This window comes from Trichoplusia ni, chromosome 13 (assembly GCF_003590095.1).
Source record: "Trichoplusia ni isolate ovarian cell line Hi5 chromosome 13, tn1, whole genome shotgun sequence".
Classification (NCBI taxonomy): Eukaryota; Metazoa; Arthropoda; class Insecta; order Lepidoptera; family Noctuidae; genus Trichoplusia; species Trichoplusia ni.
In genome coordinates, this window is record NC_039490.1 from 5102810 (window position 1) to 5124070 (window position 21261).

The 21261-nt window shown below is 34.8% G+C and overlaps 4 protein-coding genes across 6 annotated transcripts in view; 2 read left to right on the forward strand and 2 right to left on the reverse strand.

Moving 5' to 3' along the window:
- Positions 1-416: 416 nt before the first annotated feature.
- On the reverse strand, positions 417-11247 carry LOC113499894 (ankyrin repeat and LEM domain-containing protein 2-like). Of its 3 annotated transcripts, none has more exons than XM_026880483.1 (4): positions 11056-11247; positions 10712-10954; positions 7657-7812; positions 417-808 (listed from the first exon to the last, which is right to left on the reverse strand). In XM_026880483.1, the coding sequence occupies exons 2-4, from the start codon at positions 10947-10949 to the stop codon at positions 627-629; spliced, it is 576 nt and encodes a 191-aa protein (XP_026736284.1). In that variant the 5' UTR covers positions 10950-10954; positions 11056-11247; the 3' UTR covers positions 417-626. The 3 variants fall into 3 exon arrangements, with proteins under 3 accessions (XP_026736284.1, XP_026736283.1, XP_026736282.1); XM_026880482.1 differs by having other exon boundaries at positions 10712-10978; XM_026880481.1 differs by having other exon boundaries at positions 10712-10957; positions 11056-11246.
- Positions 11248-11873: 626 nt separating this feature from the next.
- LOC113499888 (WD repeat-containing protein 18) lies at positions 11874-13532 on the reverse strand. Its single transcript, XM_026880473.1, has one exon. It carries the CDS (start codon positions 13226-13228, stop codon positions 11894-11896), a length of 1335 nt encoding a protein of 444 aa, XP_026736274.1. The 5' UTR covers positions 13229-13532; the 3' UTR covers positions 11874-11893.
- Positions 13533-13649: 117 nt separating this feature from the next.
- LOC113499897 (malignant T-cell-amplified sequence 1 homolog) overlaps positions 13650-21261 on the forward strand; it is a 66500-nt gene continuing 58888 nt past the window's right edge. Inside the window, exon 1 of the mRNA XM_026880485.1 lies at positions 13650-13777. Within this exon, the coding sequence (XP_026736286.1) occupies positions 13767-13777 (11 nt within the window). The 5' untranslated portion in view covers positions 13650-13766. The remainder of the gene's footprint in view (positions 13778-21261) is intronic.
- LOC113499889 (adiponectin receptor protein) lies at positions 14459-17754 on the forward strand. Its single transcript, XM_026880474.1, has one exon. It carries the CDS (start codon positions 14773-14775, stop codon positions 15931-15933), a length of 1161 nt encoding a protein of 386 aa, XP_026736275.1. The 5' UTR covers positions 14459-14772; the 3' UTR covers positions 15934-17754.

The window sequence follows — 21261 nt, forward strand, 5'->3', positions numbered from 1 at the left end:
AGTCTAGCCGCTTATGAATAATGCAAATTATACTGTAGTTTGCAGGAAAACATGTTAGAAATAGCGTTTTCTGTAATCTGAGGATTCGATTGTTTACCTCATACGTAATAAGCAGATTAATTTATCTAAATATATTTTTAAGATCGGAATTTATTTTTCTTAAAGCGAATGTAGATATCTGCGTCGAAAGCAAAGTGGTCTTAACTATGCCAATGAGCATTATGAGCAAAGTGTGCGTCGTGATATCAGCATAAGCCGACTACCGATGGATCACAAAAGGGCAAGTTCATCACTGCACGGATAGCTGAGTAGTCTGTTACCATGACAAACCTACTGAGAGTGACGTAACGCGGGTAAGATCCCCGCGTGGGGACAAGCGTTTGTATGATCAGCGAATGCTTTTTCTGAGCTTTTGTGTCTTTGTGGATGTGACTTGAATTTTTCTGAAAACCCTTGCGACACAAGGATTAAATTCCTTGGTGCAGTAGTCGTTATAAAAAGCTTAATTATGAAACAAAGATACTTATTCATTTATGTTTCACGTTTATTAACATTTTAGTTCACTATCTCGCTTCCACACTGACAAAAGAGCTTCAATAAGGACTCATTTAACTGGAATTGTTAGATCAAAAGCCTCTATTTACCTGTAAAATAGATGGCGTGTTCCCATTGCTGACTAGGAACCTAGGGTTGTCCCACACTCTGTCGCGCACGGTGGCCGCCAACCCTGCTTCGATCGCCTTCCGTAACGCCACCATGTCTTGTGGTGATGGCGCTTTGAAAGGAAACGGTTTCTCGCCCATGACCGCTGGAACAAATTAACTGTCGTTGTTACTTTTGCTATGAAAGTAATAGATAGATAGAATACTCTTTAATCTTTATTGTAAACCATAAGGAAAAACAAATTAGGTCAATACAAACAAATATGATGGGTACAAAAGGCGGTGATAATAGGGTCTAGCCTTTGCTTGTAGTTGTGCTAGACCAGCTGACGATTATCTTAGCAGCTATTTATGATTAAAAGTTAATCTCTTAACAACGTACCAATAAATATCAGTTTATACTTGGTTGTGATCAAGGCTATTAAGGGTGAGTAACACCTTTAGAACTAGTGATCAGATTCCAACATGGAGCCCATGGAAACATTCAACGAAGTCGGCAAGCCTATGTGAATTTACAGTGGTTATTCCTTATTGTAAAGTATTTACATGAGACTACTGAATATTTGGGCTTGAGTTATTATAGTGAATAATGAATCTCCAGATGCCAATAACAATAAATAACTTTCCCACAGATTTTATTATGATAAATTAACATAATTGGGTATTCACCGTTTTCGTCCACAGCGGCATATTAAACCGTGTCACAAATGGCCGTGACATCAAATTCTTTAATTAGGTGATCGCGTGCTAATGCGTTTAGTCCGACGCCCATTTTATGAGTTCTAGTAATAAAATAAGGCTAATTTTTGTCACACACGACTGCTTACCTATGAAAGTTAAATAGGCTAAAACGGCTTATAGGATTGTTCGTTGAATAAACTTACTTTTCTTTTATTAAAGCGGAGAAAGTAACTAACTCCGTATATAGAACGGCAACTTAACTTAAAAGCGTTCTGAAATTTCGGCAAGTACTTAAATCTAAGTGATGACATTATAACAGATACTTAAAACTGTCATTTTAGTATTAAGTCATAATTGCGGTGAAGACATTTGGTAAATTAAAAAAGCCGTAATAAGTATTTCCTCTGCAAAAAATATTTTCTTTAAAAAAGGCGATCTACAAAAGGTAATCTTGAAAGATAATTACGGATACAATCGACATTCGACATTACTTTCGCTATTTAATGAAAATTACAGTCGCGCTACATATTTGTAGAACGAAAGTCTGCTGTCTGGGTCAATGGCCTCATTATTATCGAGTTACTAACCCGTACCTACATATAATACTACCTACAATTACATTAAGTGGCCGTGCACGTAGTTTCCTCTATGGGAGTTGTCTGGGTGTGAAAAGACGAGTATTCAAAAAAGTGTTTTTCTTTCTGTAACACTAGCCCTACATCTAAGTTTCGTTATTTTAACATTAATAAGAAACTCAATTAAGAAATTTCCAATAAAAAAAAATGATTTTTCTATCATACAAATAAGATTTTTGAATTCCAAAAAAAAACAAAACCAGAAATTATCGTACATCTTGTAAATAATCCCCGTGTGTCATTCATCAACTAGAACCAATATTCGCGATACAAAATCTTAACATAACAGGAATGCTTCACATCAAATACGACCTTATTCTTCACTTATCTGGTTGTAAACAAAAGGAAAGTTAAACAATAGCCGTTGCCTCGATGTCGTAATTAAAAAAAAATACACGTCAATCTGTCAAACGTCAATGTTTTCTTTTCCCGCGCAAATGATTGCGTCGAACATGGAAATTGGGTTACTGTGACGATTGTTAGAATCGAGCTGGCATTGTGACAACATTCTCTGGGCATGGGCATATTATTATGCGTCATTATTAAGTCCAATGTTTAATTGAGCATCCATCAAATCTGATTGCGGCTCGAAGATGGTCGTTCTATTTTAGTATTGAAAATAGATGGTTGATAAACTCTGTAGAGAAAGGCAATTGTGTCACCAAATACGAATGCAGCAAAAGGGCTAATACATAAATAACATTAATTTAGCCAACAAATAATCGAGCGGTCTTGATACAAAATATTTGGATTCTAGTTAAATATGCTCAATGAACACTACATTCTTGGGCTTTAGTCTTAAGTTACAGAAAATAGTACGAATCCAAAATTAAATATCATGTGTTTGATAACTAGATAATAATAAATGCAAGTGTTAATCCCGTAAGCTTTTTATATCTTGCAACAATAATTTTATTGATTTGCGATGATAATTAAGTATTAATCCCTATTGCGTGATGCTCACGTTTTTCTATAGTCTATATAAGAAATGAATAAGATTGTATTGCATTCCGGTTTATTGCAAAGTAATTGATCTTTTTTAGTTCACGCTTAAACCAGGACTTATTTCCCTGTACGAACGAGATTTCACAATGACAATACACGGCACAGAACAGCGTCCTGCTTACGTGACGGATGCACATAAGAGCTTTTGGTCAGTGATCGTATGTTTGGGCAATAATAGTAACTAACGGAAAAAGATGGAATCCTGTAACTAAGGCTACGCTGTCTGTCCATCTGTTCGTCCGTCTGTCACGAGGCTATTAGCTAACGGTTGATATACAAATCTAGTATTTCAGTACCTCTACCATGAGTTGCCATCGAAAACGTCAATGACGTTACTACAGTCGATAGCGTATAAACGCGGTTCGAATAGTTTACAATCGGACTCATACCATGAGTTTAAAAAACCTTGACGCGCTCGCTATCGAGAGCTCGATTGTTATTGTAGTATTCGTGTTGTCATACTTGTCATGTTGTCAAACGTGCCTAACTTCACGCCTAATGTAGTTGTTTCTTTCTAACGTTGCTTAAAAGACAGAGTAAGATATATATTCCCGAAAAAGCTTCAAATCTACATTAATAATTTCATGCAGGACTACGGTAAACTCGATCGGAACCTTATACGAATAACAAAACATAAAAAAATATTGATTTGACTCGACAACATATATCCGCAGATTTCGGATTATGGAGAATTTCGTTAAATTCCGATGGCAAAAAACAAACCGCTCAAGTCGCCATCTTTGCCGTTGAAGTTTCGCAAAGTGTTTTTTTTTTAAATTATGCGGTTGATGTAGATATACGAACTCTTTTGATATCACAAATAGATAGACACTTTTCTTCTTGCCCTTTTGGGTTTTAGTAATTTTTCATTATTAAATTGAAAGCGGTGTCGTGGGTACCTAGGAATGGTTATGTGGCGCAACTTTGGGGAGTACCTATGTCTTGCGATTGATCGCGATAGTTTTGTTGAATTGTTTCATATACCGATAAACTGTGCATCTATTGAAACTAATATTATGAATGCAAAAATTTCTCTGTCTGTCTGTCTCGCTTTCACGCCAATCCTACGGAACCGATTGTATTGAATTTGAGAGATAGCCTAATGGAAACGGGGACCGAACGCTATAAAAAGTCCACGTGGACGGAGTCCTGGGCTACAGCTAGTGTTTGAATAATAAAATCGTAGTTTAAAATCCTAATAATTTTAAACTTCATAGAGCATAAAATATTCAGTATATTTTAATATAATGTAATATTACTTAATGAACTATTGGTTGGGGTGGAGCCCTCTGTGAACGCTGACTTATTTCCAGCGTTTCCTTAATAATGAATTTATGTGTGTATGTTTCATTGTAAAAAAGTGACAGCGTGTATTCAATGTAAATTGACTTTTAACTAGTGCTACTTGATTTTAAATACTCTCTTGCCGACATGATTCTCACAAGAAATACTCAAACTAAACAATTACTATAAACCGAATACCGTTTCACACCTTGTTTAGCAAGTGAGTTACTTAACTTCAATCGTAATGGTATTTGTCGATACCATCTGTCAAATTTGTGACTCATGGTACCGTTTTCTTAGAGAAACCACCGCAAAACGTTACGCGCTCGCTACTCGCTGTCGAAGCCGTTTTGAATGTTTCGATAGGTTTTATTTGTCAACTCATACTACCGATTTTAGTTTGTCAAGTGATCGCTAGGGGCGCTGTACATTTTGTCATAGATATTTTTTACGCAGACGCTAGCGAGCCCGGTCGCTCAAAACTCATGGTAGAGGTACAGGTCGGTATTGTCATATTGTTTTTTACTATCACGTTATTTGAAATTACCGAATAAATATTAAAAGTACTCGATAAATACAATCGGTGTTTTCATTTATCACTTCATAAGCACCACTTAGTAAGGCGTTAGATAAAAACGTGAGTGTAATACTAAGAATGACGCATTGCTACGTAATCCTTGAATGGATCTGCCCACAATCACGCCACCCACAGATACAGTTTAAAAATAGCCCTAAAGTACTACAAAATAAGGTCGTTTATAACATGATAGGTAATAAAACGATAGCCGGACATTTCACGATGCAAACAAGCGGAAATCTTACATTTTCTCAAATTAGGTTACAAGTACTGGTATATAAAGTTCAATTTACATTGCAATAAAAATATATCCGCAAAGAATTTGGCACGGAACGGCAATCACTTTCCTCTGCACACTCTTCAATACTTGGCTTGACAAGATGGATTGTTTTGCCAGAAATAGTTACCTGAGTATTTTTATGATAGTGATAGTAAACAATATTTCAAAATAAATGTAAGGTATAATAACTTTTGTTAGAGGGAGACACGCACTGTACTGCGTAGAGCGGTCTTTCTTCTAAACCCTGGGAACTAACTCAGTTGCTAATGTCTTTGTCCAGTTACAGCAAACCTCTTTTTTGTCTCCCGCTTTCTGTCGAGGGAGTGGAAAAAAATCCTACTCCTACTATGTCTACTACTTCTGATTAATTTCGATGCCGGTTCCACGACGGTAAATCGTTTCACTGGGATACACCGACGTTAAGTACGGGTTGTTTATCATTTTTGATCCTGGTTTTCAGGTATTGCAATGTGTAGCGAGCTTGACCCATAAAAGTCTCGATAACCCCTAGACATTGGTATATTGATGTACAATCAATAACATTATGACGTCACTTGATCCTGAACCGCATACACTAAGATTACCATCTGTTACACTACAAGTGCAAATACTTAACAATTATTATTGTTATAAGTAACATGTGTTTCATCGTTACTCTAATATTATTGTAAGAAGTAGAAACGTTATGACACCATATGACTATCTGGAATCAAGACAATCCTTCAACGAGCGGACGTGGTTTTAAAACTACAAACAATATATCTTAAACAAGTTTATGTACTGTGTATGTATGTCTTATTGTGTATTTAATGAAGCATCGGAACCACGGCTGTGGGTACTAAAAACATTCCTTATCATTCATAATTACAAGTGTAGGTATAGGACTAGACATTCGGTTATTCTTGTCCACTTTCACCTCCCACAACTTTTAAACGCCTCATTCGACTTTATCAAACTTGTCTAAGAAGATTGGCACATAATTCACCTTTAATACAAATCAAACTAGATTCAAATCGCTCTATCCTTGCAAGCGGGATAATACCACAAACAGATAGAAACATCAAATTTATAACCATTCTTTTTGCATTCTTTCTCATTCTTTGGGGGTTATAAATTAATTCTCGTCTCATAATGTATACGAAGGAGGTAAAACATCAAAAATAAGTAATTAAATCAATTCGTATGTGATAACGTCGTGATGGTTGATATACAAGGAAGCATGAAACACAAGTGTATTGATAACGAGTTCATTGCTCTTGTTTTTAGTTTTTATATTATCCTCGATAGACAGACACGCCTTTGTATCTGTCCAATGGTATCATCACGCAGGTTTTTCGTCGTATCCGCTACGAGGGGAATTGGTAGTGATCTAATATCGTTGTATTATGTATCGACCTCAATACTTGTCTAATTCACAGCTTCTTAACAATCTTCTTTGTGATATTATTTTAAATGAAAAGATAACATTCTACTTTAAAGTTTTTAGTGTCGATTATTCTCTACAATTAGTACTAGTAGCACGCGGCGAAGTGAGAAAAACTGGGTGCTGTCTAATATAACTTGACCTTCAAAAAGTACAACTTGGTGGACTAATTTGAAGAAATGACTTTTGATTTTTATTTTTAGATGCTGTTTATTGTATTTTTGAAGCTCGAAAAGTGCTAATTAGTAACTTGTTTCATGTCATATTGCAAAAAAAAAAAAAATCCGTCCCGAGTCCGATAGAATGCGTGTCTAGAAAGTACGTATGCCCCGACTGAAGGTCCCAATAGCTACACTCAAATAGCAACCGTTAACTATTAAGTACTAGGTATATAACCTATTAATCTAAAATGATACTCAGTCGCCTAATAAAACTGCATTCAGTTGAGTCCTGTAATGCTCAGGTAAAGCGCTACCCTTCCTTCCACGAAGTTTTATAGAATTACCGACCCCAAACGTTACTTAGAAAGAATTTTATCAAAAGATTATTGTTTTGCCGATTTGAAATAATAATAGCAGCGAGTTTGCTAAATCACTTCGCTATCTGCAAAATTACAGTAGGTAGCACGATGTTGAAAACTGACAATTTTTCGACACGGTTTTCGTCTTTCTTTTTACATGTTGATACCACTTATGTAGATAACTGATATGATATTTAAACATGTTTTTACCACACACGTGAATATCACGTCTACAGCGAACATGTGTGGCGATCTATTAAACTTACGAGAAAAGGGTTTTGGACCAGATACTAGTTATTTACATAGGGTTTTATAAACATTCTATTTATTAAAGGATTTGGCTTGTAGACATATTATTTATCCATCTTCAAACAAAACATATCGTTATCCTACCGTAGTGACTGAGTTCATCAAGATTTGTCCTAGATTTTAGTAAACGCTCAATCCAGGATGTTCTACTACAATTAACTGAATACTAATAAGCACTTCAAAATTGGTACAAATATAAAAATATACTTTAAACTCATCGGATTAAGGTTTCAAATCGTTTTAACCCTGATATAAGTATATATACGACCTCGTTACTTACCACTATTGTTCCCATCAGTGGTGTCCGCAGGTTCAGCGCCACGTAAGGCAAAGGAAACCGCATCCTGCCGGTTCCTGAACGCTTTGAACCTTGAAGACTTGTATCTGCGCACCAGTTCCAATGCTTCCGACTTGTTCTTGTACACGTGTAGTGCTTCTAAAAATAATAAACAAATGTTATTAAGTGTGGGAGAATCAGTGGATCGACGGCGTCGCCGTGGGCGGCCTAGGAAGCGGTGGCCAGACGATCTTAACGTGAAGAGTATCGTAAGAATATAAGTCACATTCTGAGGGAAGTAGAAAATGTTTTTCCTACTATTTACTACTTCTGAGATATTGGGATGGGGGTTCCAAGAGAGTAAATCGTGTCTTCTATGTGCTAGTTGTTTTCGTTGTTGATCCTGAATTGGCATGTGCCGCGGGCTTATCCCAGAATTAAAAGTAGAACGGACTGTAACTGACTGAATGTTTTTTCCGCATGTCAGTCAATCACGATCTCCTCACTCCAACTCCCCTCTTAGCTCCACATCATTGGATAGGCACTCAATGTGATATGGCTTTTACTTCAAATGGAACAAGACGCAATTTATTTTGTCAGTTGAAACCTAAACGAAATGGAACTTGTCAAAACTTATGGATATTTCGTAAAATGTATATACACACAAGATAGTTGTTATAAATTTCTTCGTCTCATATTTAAATACAGTTTCTTAGGTTATCAATCTTGACCTTGCAATGATTAGCATATTTATGATAATTACAACATCCTGTAACGGATTTTGAGTTATTTACAGTAAATTTGATAGTTTTAGGGAAAATTTTTCAATCGTCAGATAACTTTTATTTGACGAATAAGTTTGACGTTTTGACAGCTTTTGTATAGAAAATATGTCAAACGGCCGTATTTATTCCTCAGATAAAAGTTATCTGGCGATTGAAAAATCGGGCCTTATTGAAATGGGTCATGGTTATATAACTGGAAAGGTTAATTTAAACAAATTTAGATGGTTAGTGGGTTGGTTAAATATAATTTAAGATGACATTAGTGTTATCTTATCAACAGTTTTATCAAGTTATCAAACAAAATTTACTTCCTAGTAAATTTAGTTGGCAAAAATATTAAGGAAAAAAAAACTGTGGAACTTATAGACCACAATTAAAAAATACGGAAAATGGCATAATCAAAGCGAAGCCTATGCAGTGGGTTATTCAAAGCTGATGATGATGATTTAATTTCTTATACCTTTATACATTGTGTAGTGCAAAATAAAGTATTAAGCTTTGAAATTTCGTTTGATAAATAACGTTCGTTTTTCGTTTGATATAACAATACGTCGATAATCTAAACCTTGATTATGTTGCTCCTTGGATTCCAGTTTGGCGATATAGATTATAGGAAGGTAGGGTAATTGATAGATCGGCAAGAGTCGCGTAGAGCATGCGCGAGCGATCGCGTGGCTCTGAGTCAGGCAGGTTTAAAAAAAATAGATATTCGGTCAACATTCATTAAAGACTTTCGATTCGATTTAGAATAATACAGATCCCATTTTTATTAAAATTTGCTGTGTACATAAATTAATGAACTGTGAACATAAATGAATCGAGTTCATAACTCTTCTGTTCTCAAGGTTAGGATTTCTCTTCATCAGCTCAAGGTTAGGATACAGCTCGACACAGAATGGGCGTCCCCGATAAATACGCGGAAGCAAACCGATCAAATAAATATACATGCTACTAACTCTGTTTCACCTCACATTGGTAATTAAAACCGGTATAAATATACTAATGAAATCATTAAATAGATCTGTGAAAATACCAAGGACAACTGCTACTGGACAATGTGTTTCTAGCAAGATTAGTTCCTTAGAAACTTTTTAAAAGTTTTCTTTTAAAAAGTAATTACATGGGAGGAACATATTCCAAAGATAAACAAAGTAATAAAAAAGTTTGTGTAAAAGTAAAAAAAGGTAAATCAATTGTAAAATTCTAACAATTATAAATCAATCAATCAAATCTAGTTTAAATTATCCCTGTCTTTGAAATAATCTTTTATTAAAAAATTAAATCTTTTAACATGGTCCTCCCCAATTGCAACAACAAGGAAATTATCAGTTTAGGACATCTATGCCTCACAAAGGTTTTATCAAACACTCAAAACAACTACAAAGGACATCCAGACTTAGACGCACCAAAAGGAAGTTAAGGATTGTTTTTTATGAACAATACACTTGATACATCAATTGTGACTCATGAGAATTTATTTTTGACATTTTGCAAGACGCCCAAGGTCAATGTTTTGAAACTAATACCACTGCCATTGTCACTTAATTCTTTTGTGTACATTGTATTTTTTATTTGTTAATTTAAATAGGTCAGTGTTTTTTCATAAATTATTACCTTTTGTTAATCTTAGTTTTTTGTACACTATTTATATGTTAATTTAAATGAAATATTTGTTGGATTTTTAAGGATCAAAGTTAATTTAATATCATGTATACAACAACTGAATAATATAACATTTTTTTTAATTAGGATCCCTGTACACCATTGCAGTTTAAGCTTTTCAATAATGGAATGATCTACTAAACAATCCACAGGTGAACAGGCAATCAGTTGATTTAATTTGCAATTTATGACAAATGACGGAAGTCTGCTCTATTGACCTAAATAAACTTATCTCAAAGATACAGAGATAAGAAGTGACAATAATATAAACAATATAAAATTCTCTTTGTTAAAAAGTATTTATAGATAGCAATCATACACGGTCAACTACTTTCAATTGAAAAAAAATATATTCTAAACTCATGTATAAAAAAACTTGTTATTGTTTTTGTTTCATATTATTATGTAAGGATAATTTTGATGCCACGGCATTTAATGGATTGTTGTTCATTTGAAACAAGATATAATAGAATACATATAGAAATCTAGGTATAAATGAGCATTAAACAATTAATAAAACGATTCATTGTTGATAAAAGATGTTCTAATTGTTAGAGAACACAAATTTGTTTTGAAAAATAGATAATGATAGTATTGTGAGAGATAAATACCTTCATCTGGTCCTTTTTTAATTTCACAAGGTATGTATACTCCATAGTAGGTCGCTGGAGGTTCCAATGCCGTTGGGCTATCAGGCGCACTGTTTTTCTTAGTCAAAGTATCAAAACGAAGCAGTCTACTAAACAGACCGATCGCACCATCGCGTTTCTCAGGTGGCGACAACGATATCTCTTCCTTCATACCCCCAATATCCTTATTACACTCTGGTATAATTACAGCCTTCGACATTTCGTCTACTGAAAATAGTAAACATTTAACTGTTTTGTTTGTGACGCAAAACGCAGCTCGGTAGCAGTTTATTTTTACAACGATTCTATTATCTACATTCGCTCACCTTATTCACGAGGCTTGTCATAAAAACATACTAGTAACGTTACTATCGAATAATGGTTTGCTATATCAGCGCATTTTGTATAAAGTTTTTTTCACATCAAAAATATTCGGGCGTTTTTTGAAACAGAAAATTGAAATGCTGCTATGAGAACGGTGGATGACGTTTTGACAGTTGAGTTTCTTTCTTTCGGTAGTGATGACTATTGTTGTTTCATACTAAAACGCTTCAGCAAACTATTTTTTTCAAATTATGCAATAGTTTACTGCTCCATTATTTTCCATTAAAATAATTTTATGTATTTAACTGTAATTATTCTTATCTTTAAAATAAACCACCTAAAAGCTGTTTATAGTTTAACGGTTTAAAAATTCGGAAGACATTCTCGCCTCGCAAACTAACATAGATTTGTTATAAAAAACTGCTTGATAAAGAAATCAAATAGGACAAAAGGCATTGCTAAATTAATTTAGCCTATATCAATAGAATCTACAAAACCAATAGGTGTTATAGCTGGTTTTTCTAAATTGGAATTTCATTTCATAATCATCAAATTGTATGGAAAGCACCTACAAGATACGGTTGGTGTACCTATTTTACTGCTTACCAGATGTACCAGAAATGTTTGTTACAAAGAAACTAAAGATAAAAAACAGAAGGTTGGCAAGGACTGAATACTTAAATAGCAGTGACTCCCATTACTTAATATGAACATATTGTGTGAACAAATGTTCATGTGGAAGTGAGGAAGAAAACAATTGGTCCAAAGAGCAGAAACAAAATAATGATAATTCAAAATAGGTTAAAGAAAAATAAAAATGTAGTACATAATTTAAAAAGTTTATTGAGCAGCATTCTCTTTTTTCTTTTTCTTCTTGTTTTTATTAGACATTTCTGGAACAGATTGTAGGGTCTTCTGTACAGCTATAGAATACAAATTATAGTTGATTGTCTTTAGTTTATTAAGCTCAGCATGCAAATTTTCTTCCTTCAACTTAAATTCGTTTTCTGCTTCTTTGGAAGGAATACTACTTTCAATCTCTTGGTGCGCTCCATCTGGCCAAAAGTTAATTTTATTTTTAACAAATATTTCTATTTCACTGACATCTTCAGTATCCTTTTCTAATGTTCTTTCCAAAGTGTGTAGAATTATTCCAGGAGTGAATTCTTGCTTGTAAATAGCAGGCAGATTTGTGGTGAAAAAAGCATTTGTCACTGGGCCTTTGTGCCTTATTGTTCTCACTGGCTGTTTACTCCGAATATGCCACAGAATAACTTGTTCATCATTAGATCCTGACATCAATGTCTCTCCATCAAGAGAGACAGACAAACAGGTCACAGCCTTTTTATGTGACTCAAATGTAACAAATTCCTCTGAATTAACAAGTGAATCTCTGGTCCTAGGTGGATTTGTGAGACAGAACTGATGAATTTTTCCCTCAGCGGTACCCACAAATATGTTCAATTCTAAGACATCATATGTTATCGCACTAAGAGGAACATCAAAGACTAGGTTTAGCAATAATTCTCCAGAGGACAAATCATAGATTTTACAAGTCCTGTCACTAGATACAGTGGACAGCTTTCCATGCATACCAGTTTTACTAATGCACATATCGGTGACGGGCAGGGAATGATCTGAGAATATATATATCGGATCATGCTGGCCGGCAGATGATTGTGAGACTAGACCAACCTCAGGGTGAGCAGATACAGTGGCTAAAGACCACACCATCACCATGCCATCATCAGCTGCAGATATAAAATAGCTGCCATCTGGTGTAAATTGCAGCATTACAACTTTTTGGTAATGTCTGTTGATAATTGTCAGTAGATTACCAGAGGCTGTTTGCCATAAGTAAATCTTCTCTTCAATGCCTGCTATTATGAAATCTCCATTGGCAGAAATGGCCAAGGCAGTAGCTTTGCCAGGCAGAATAAAACGTATGCCTTGGACTGTTTGATATGAATTCAAAGGCCAGATGTGTAGAATTGGTTTGGTTTTTTCCACAACAGCTAGGTAGTCCTTGCCGATGAATGAAAGTGTTTTGTTTTCAGCAGTACCGCCTCCTTTGTATGTCATTAGGCTTGTGCCGGTATTGGGATCCCATACAGCGTTAGTCCACAAAGTGTTATTAGAATCACTAGTTACCAATACCTCGAATAACGAAGCCATTTTTCTTTTAATCCGATTACGCTTTACACTTAGCTTTTTAGCTAAAACTATTTACGATTCAGTCAGTCACAAATAAATCACATGTGCGGATCTCGTCTCGTGGTAATTGATCAATAATACACAATAAATTTGCCAATTTGACATAGAATTTTACGTATGGAAATTTAAGCAATTTGACAGGTTGGTTACAATTTTTATGAATTTAAATTATTATTTCGCAATGCTGACCTATTATTTGGTTTTGAAATTGATTCCTTACTTTGAGTTTCAAATTTCATTTGAATTTGTTTAAGTAAAATGCCAATAAAGTTCGCATAAGAACATTTATGAAGAAAACAGTTTCTGAACTACATTTAGTCACTGAGGCTAAAAAACCGTCAAAACATTGCAGCCAATAGGATAACAATGTCAAAAGGATGCTCTGTGTTCATTGGTTAGAATAGACTGAATCTAGAAGTAACTTGTTCATGATCAACTTACAAGTGTCATTCAAATAACGTGATTTTAGTGAACTTGGTGTAAAACTACAAGGCGCAATATGTTTAAGAAGTAAGTGCAACTATTCAATTATAATATATTTTGTTAAAAACATCAATCACATCGTTTTAAACATTTTCTTTGGTTATAAAATAGGTTAGAACTTCATTCATTCGCACAATGTCAAATGGTCGCTATATTGACGTTTTAAAAACCGACCAATCAGCATGCAGACACTTATTTTTGTAGAGATGTCCTATTTGATTGATGTACGGTTCATTATTTTTTGCTTTGTACACGGTTATCGATACGAGCCAATTCCAGGGTTTTCTTACGATCATTTTACGTCGTCTGCCTGAAATAATATTTTTTTATTATGTTACTACAAATTTAATTCTTTGAGTTTACCTATTGGAGTTGAATTTTGGATTTAAATTAATTCAAATGTAAATAATATTAATTATGCTTTGATTTAATTATATTTTGTTTTTTTAACTTATAAATATTTAACTCTTAAAAATTCTAAATAAGTTTGAAATAATATTAATTAAATGTAATACAATGTAGAACATTAATTTACGTAACAATATTTTCATTAAAAAGTCCATGCCATGTTGACTAAGTATTTGACTTTAATTACGGTTTTTTTTCGTATTCTACATCACTAACGGCTTTGTGACGTTTTCTTGTGAAGTGAATAGAAGTTATACATTAGACAGAGAAGGGTAGACTTCGTTAAAATGGTTGAATGACTGGTACGTTCGTTCATTAGTTCAGTTTCAGTTCTGTGCAGCTGTTCATATTTGATTGTCCTGTGTGCTAGTGATTTTTCGACATTTTTATAACGCTTTAAATTTTTGTGATCATAGCCAACGGTTATATTCTAATCCAAAAATCTTTACTGTGAACGATTCGAAACAAATGCTTACATAGACATCTCGTGCGTCGTGCACCTTTTTCGTGACGTAACTGGATTTCTAACAAATAACTGTCCGTGTAGCGCTAACAAAGGTCGTGGCGACTAATGGTTGCCGTTTTTATGTGTTCGGGTGAATTTTGACGGCGCGATGTGGGAATCTGATTCTGATACGGGGTCCCGCAGCGCGTCTTCGGACGGGCTGCGGCGACGCCAAGGATGGGACCCCGAAGCGGAGAGCTTGGCCTCGCAGATGGACGAGCTGGACGAGGTTCTAGCCGAGGAAGAGGACGGATGCCCCTTGCCGTCCACCCCCGAGGATCAGCACCTGCTCGATGCCGAGATGGCAGAAGTATTGAAAGCGGGTGTGCTGTCCGATGAAATTGACCTTGGTGCGTTGGCACACAACGCCGCTGAGCAAGCTGAGGAGTTCGTCCGTAAAGTATGGGAGGCGTCGTGGAACGTGTGCCACTTCAGGCACCTGCCACGCTGGCTGCAAGACAACGACTACCTCCACAAAGGACACAGACCACCACTACCGTCGTTCAGCGCGTGCTTTGCGTCTATTTTCCGAATTCATACGGAAACCGGCAACATCTGGACACATCTACTAGGCTGCGTGGCCTTCATCGGCGTGGCCATCTACTTCCTGTCGCGACCCTCGATCGAGATCCAGATGCAGGAGAAAATGATTTTCGGAGTTTTCTTTATCGGTGCCATAGTGTGCCTTGGATTTTCGTTTGCATACCACACCCTGTACTGCCATTCAGAGATGGTCGGGAAATTGTTTTCTAAGTTGGATTACTGTGGAATAGCCCTGCTAATTATGGGCTCATTTGTTCCATGGTTGTATTATAGTTTCTACTGCCATTACAGACCTAAAATAATATACTTATCTGTAGTGGTTGTGTTAGGAATCCTGTCTATCATAGTGTCCCTCTGGGACAGGTTCTCAGAACCTCGTTTGAGACCTCTCCGAGCAGGAGTGTTCATGGGCTTTGGTCTGTCAGGCATTGTGCCTGCCATCCACTATGGCATTACTGAAGGTTGGTTCAGCCAAGTGAGCAAAGCATCACTGGGCTGGCTAGTACTTATGGGGTTGTTATACATATTGGGGGCTATGTTCTATGCCCTGCGTGTACCTGAGCGCTGGTTCCCGGGCAAGTGTGACATCTGGTTCCAGTCCCACCAAATATTCCATGTACTTGTGATTGTGGCTGCATTTGTGCACTACCACGGTATCAGTGAGCTCGCATCATACCGTGTGACTGTAGGGGAATGTTCCATGCCTCCCTCGTCGATTGCATTCTAGCCCCTCCCTATACCAAATGTGATAGTAGACCATAGATAAATTTAAGTAGAATTACAAACATTCGATAGCTTCACTGTATATTTTTTAAACATATAAACTACGAATTTTTGTAAATTTTTTAACAACATGGCAAAGATAATACTGGCAACAACACTAATGCTGATAAAACTAGAATTCATACTTAGTGAGGCTGAAACGTGGGTTCACATTGGGATGTAAATCAAGGGGGGATAGTAAATGTTAAGCGTATGTCATAGTTACTTGTTTATTTATTTTAAAAATTAGTATTAGTGTATGAGTAGTTATTGTTTTAGTACTTTCTAGTAACACTATTTGCACCAGGGACTGCACACTTTAAAATCACTTAGCAAAGATTTTTTATAAATTTATTTCAATTGAGCTGTGTTAAGATGTCATAGTGTACTTAAATGATGTTTTGTTTACTTATTTTCTTTGTTATTTGCACTTAAAATTAAGACCAGTGTTAGTAGCATAGACATAGTTTGGACCACATGTGCAATGCCCTTTCACTGTTCTTCCATATTTGTATAAACAAGTCCACAGTTAAATTATCATCCTTCAATTTTTTGGCCTAATTATTAAACATCTTTACATCTTTGAATGTTGAAAGGCCTTTTGTTTTGAACTATTACTATCATTTCATTTAATCAAAGTTCCTATTTATTTCATTATCAGTATTGAATAAGCAGTTAACTAACAAGCATTGCATAGAATCTCAAGTTATCTAACCAACATTCATTTCATTCTTGCCTCTTTGTTTGTTAAACCTTCTTTACACATTACAGCTACAGATAATTTACTGGTCTATAACTAACTTGCACAATGAGTACATCATGTCAATTATAAGATATAAATTGTTGTTGTTATAAGATTGACAATTATAAATGTATTTAAATGGTGTACTTATAAGTGTACTGGTTTTTGTAAGTTTTAAGTAACTACAGACAACATTCCATCATTCTTTAAAAATAATTATTTAATGTTCTATTTTCTGATTTTATTTTAACATTGCATATATTACTGGGCACTAACATCAATCTGCATCAAAACTGTGGTCGACATTAGTTTTAAAAATAAAAATAAATAATTCAAAGTATATTCTAAATTGTTATAAGTGTTCATAAGTGTAAAGATTTTATGAGACAGAAAATGTAAAAAAAAGAATAAAAAGATTTTGTGATGTATATTGCAAATTAAGCTCTATTGTCTTGAAAAGTACATTTATATTGGTATGTTGGATGGAAAGCTTAAAAATTATGTAAGTAGAAATGTTGATATGGTAATTAAAGAAAAAAAAAATATCTCATAAAAATATTGTAAAGACAATGTCTTACATAATTATAAAGTTAAAGAGTAAGTGTAGCGGTAATGCTGCTTTCTGTTTACCTAGTTTGAATGTATTCCGGACTCCAGTACTTGGCATATCAAACAACATAAGTCGGAATTGGACTGAGGATAAAGACAATATAATTAAATGAGAATTTTGTTTTGGGAATTATGTACGTAATGTCTGTGGTGCCTTGCAGGGGTCATGAGACATTAATAACAGTATTTTACTTTTGCAGAGATTATAACTTCTTATTTAATTTGATATAATAATTTGTAGACCACACCAGTCTCCTAGTATGTAAATGAAATGTCTTATCGATTTGAATTTTTGTGGCACATGTTTTTTTTAATCGATTTTTGTAAAATACATTGTCTTGATTTGCTGAATTGCTTTTACTGTTCTTGTGACATTTGTTGATTACTTGTTTTTGGTGGGATTAAAAATTATGCAATAAACATTAAAATAAATTATCATTGTGTTTTGTTTTGCAACCAATTTCTGTCTTACATAAATATTCCGTCGCCAAACACTAGAACTATATTTTTAAAATTTCACTCTCTTCGAATGACGTCACTGGAGGAGACAACGCACGAACCGTATTATACTTACAAAAACGTTACGTCATAGCCAGCTAGCAACTTGGCCGTTTTATGGAAAGGGACCGGTCGGGATAGCAGGTTGGCACCGTAAAATAAAAGGTCTCGTGAATTAGGGTTCATCATAAAGTTGGCATTGTGTAATGCTGTTAATCTGCCATACCTGATTAGCAAGTCAGCTTTTTAACTCCTGATTTGTCCACGCCAACGCATTACTTTCTTCACAAAATACTTTTTGTAATGCGACATTGCCAGTCAGCGCTTTATGAATGTTTCTAATTAAATAGTTTTGAATATTGGAATTGTGTAGTTCGAACCCTTTAATTAACTTTGATTTTTTAACTTGTATATGATTGTTGTTATATAATCATTTTTGCAAGATCAACTAGACGACCTTTCCTTTGTTTAAGGTACTAAACACTGCTTGGATTTCTTTCTTTTGAGAGATCTATCTTAAACAAATTGGGTCCCGATTCAGATATTTACAATGGCCGTTGAATTAATGGCGATTGTATTAAATTTGTAACTAGTGCTATTCTCTTAAACATTTTGTTATTCATTGTATTGATCGTGAGTGTTACCCGACGTAGGTACTGAGTTTCCAATGATTGTGTTGGAAAAATGCTTAGAATAGAATAGCCCATTTAATCCAATTTCCATTCATTCATCCTCCATGGTATATAGCAGAATAAGGGTCCTGGTAGGTACGGGACCGAAAATTTTAACCTAAAATATAAATACACGCGCCGGACGAAATTCTGCATCCGGGATGTCTATTTTAAGACTGCCATGCCGAGAACTATGTTTTGTCGACGAGACAAGTTGACTCTTGACTTGATCATTTTTAAACTGACGTAGTCTCCCCACCCCGGTTGCCGTCTTGCCGTAAAGAAATGTGTTCTCCAGATTCTAGTCAAACACTTACAAATCTCATTTCTTACTAATAATTATTATAAACGCAATAGGATTTAGGAAGGATGAGGAAACAAGTTTTTTCTTTTCTTTTTATTTACAGGGTTTTTTCTGAATAGAAGATGTCACCCCGATAATTGATACAGATATTTTAAAAAAATTAATAGTTACAGAATATAATAATATAACTAGTGACCTGCCCGCAAGGAAACAAGATAACATACGGTACTTTTTATTTCGACGTAAAACAGATTATATTTGTCTTGGATTTGACCGCTACTTATTCATAAGGGTTGGTATCATATCAACTAATAAAAAATACATATCCACAGATAACCTCCCTTCCGCTTTAATGCCCTATTAAGTGTAACATTAATTAATACAATGTATTTTTAATGGCTGCTAAACCGGTACTTAAAAAATGACATCAATTATCTAATATCATTGTTTGCAAGTTATAAAGTAGTTAGCTGTAATAAATAAAATTATTTCCATACAGTACTGAATACTAATTAAGTAAAATGACCTAAAATGGTAATTATCTAATGAACGCCATGTATTCATTAGCAGGGCTAATGAGATTAAATGCCGTAAGGTACTTAAAATGTACACTCCGGGACATAATTGCGGGTAGGTAATACAATTAAATTTTGTAATATTAATTTATTGGATTTTCTTTTTTTGTAAATTGCCATTATTTTCCATATTTTTCTTGATTTCTTTGTTGAACATTATATGCATGTAGGTAATTATACTACTTATTAACTTTTCAACTTCTCTTTACTTATTCTACCGTTCGACGGTGAATATACCTAGTTGTATACAAAAAATACCTACCTAAATAATGATAATTATCATTAGGTTCAATCATTTAGGTTCTTACTTGTTAACAAATATTCAAAATGGCCGTAAGTAAGCAATCAAGCAAAGAAACTGAACATTATAATGACCTTCGGAAAATGTGAGCTTAAAATCGATTTGTCGGGTATTATGTGTCATCAATCAATGCTAGCTCCAACAAACATACATAGTCAATGAGAAAGCAAGTTATATAGAAAACCATAATTTCCATAATATATTATTTATGTAACATTGTGTTATTCTCTTATGTACGCAAGCCACGCAATGACGTCATCCCGATAAGATTTATTTGCAAGGAGGCAGGGTCAACGGTCACAGTAAAAGTCGTAACGATCTAGTTTTATGTCTACAGATATTTCTTGCATGTGCAAATACATTCTAATAGAAACGATGTAAGTTGTAGATAGAACAAAAATCTCGAATTCAGAATAAAACAAAACATGAAGAGAAGACAGTTTGCTTACTCAACGGTTTTAGCAGCTTCACTTTAAACATCGAATGGTTGTCGTTCTCTGTTTTTAGCGGAAATTTAAAAAAAGGAAAATTGTTGGCTAATGACATAGAAAGTGCAGCAACCTATGTCTTTCCATAAACTAGAGCAAATAAAACAGTTTTTTTCATTATCTCTAATAAATCGTATTTTATACATTAAAAAAACTGAAGTTTATTCTTAAGAATTCACTGCCAAATCTACATATCCATATAGTAATGTAATAGCTAGAGATAGGATAATAGTCCCTGTCTGGCGGCTGTTACAAATTAACTGCTATGCACTGTACAGCATACAGCTTTACTTAATCACCGTATATATCGCGTAGTCGATGATGATGTAATCCATGTTTTGGAGCTTTGGCACATATCCAAGTTCAAGGCTGTTTGTGTACCCCTTAGATACTCCAAAATTTGCACTGTACATGGTATCTGTATTATATGAATTATTAACGTGTGGTCCAAGATCACGTGAATGGAAGATCTGGGGGCTGAATAGAATGAGTTACACATATTTCTTACAGTTGTGGAAAAGAGATGATGCTCTAAATCCTTAATTACGCTGTCTCACTTCCACATCTTACTTTACGTCGGCATCCATCAAGTTTTAAAACTAAAATATCCTATCCTGCTGATTCTAATGTCAATTAGGCCAGGAACATAGCGCGAACATTGACATCGTTTTATCCCGAGTTCGCATCGACTTAGACAATGTTGTCTGTGCAATTAACACAGCAGGGGAACACTGAATGACCTCATTATTCACCCCCGTGGATACGCCCTTGCGAACCTATATCTAATCGTGTCAAGATACTTAACCACACATAAATTGGATCGGGGCATTGACACAATCACCATAAAACTCAGTTCAGGCTAGGTCTATGGCATTTAGGAATAGGTATGGCACAGGCCATTAAAGATGAAAGGAACAAAAAGGACATGGAAGAATTGAGTGAACGGAATTCTTTTTCCAATTAAGTTGTCAGATAAAATAAAATATGTATGTAGGAACTGAAGGGAGTATTTTATCTGTATTTTAAAAACAGGTGTCTCGAGTATCAAACCGACTTGTAGCCAAGATACTTATCTTGTTAGAATGGTATTCGTATTCATAGGTCG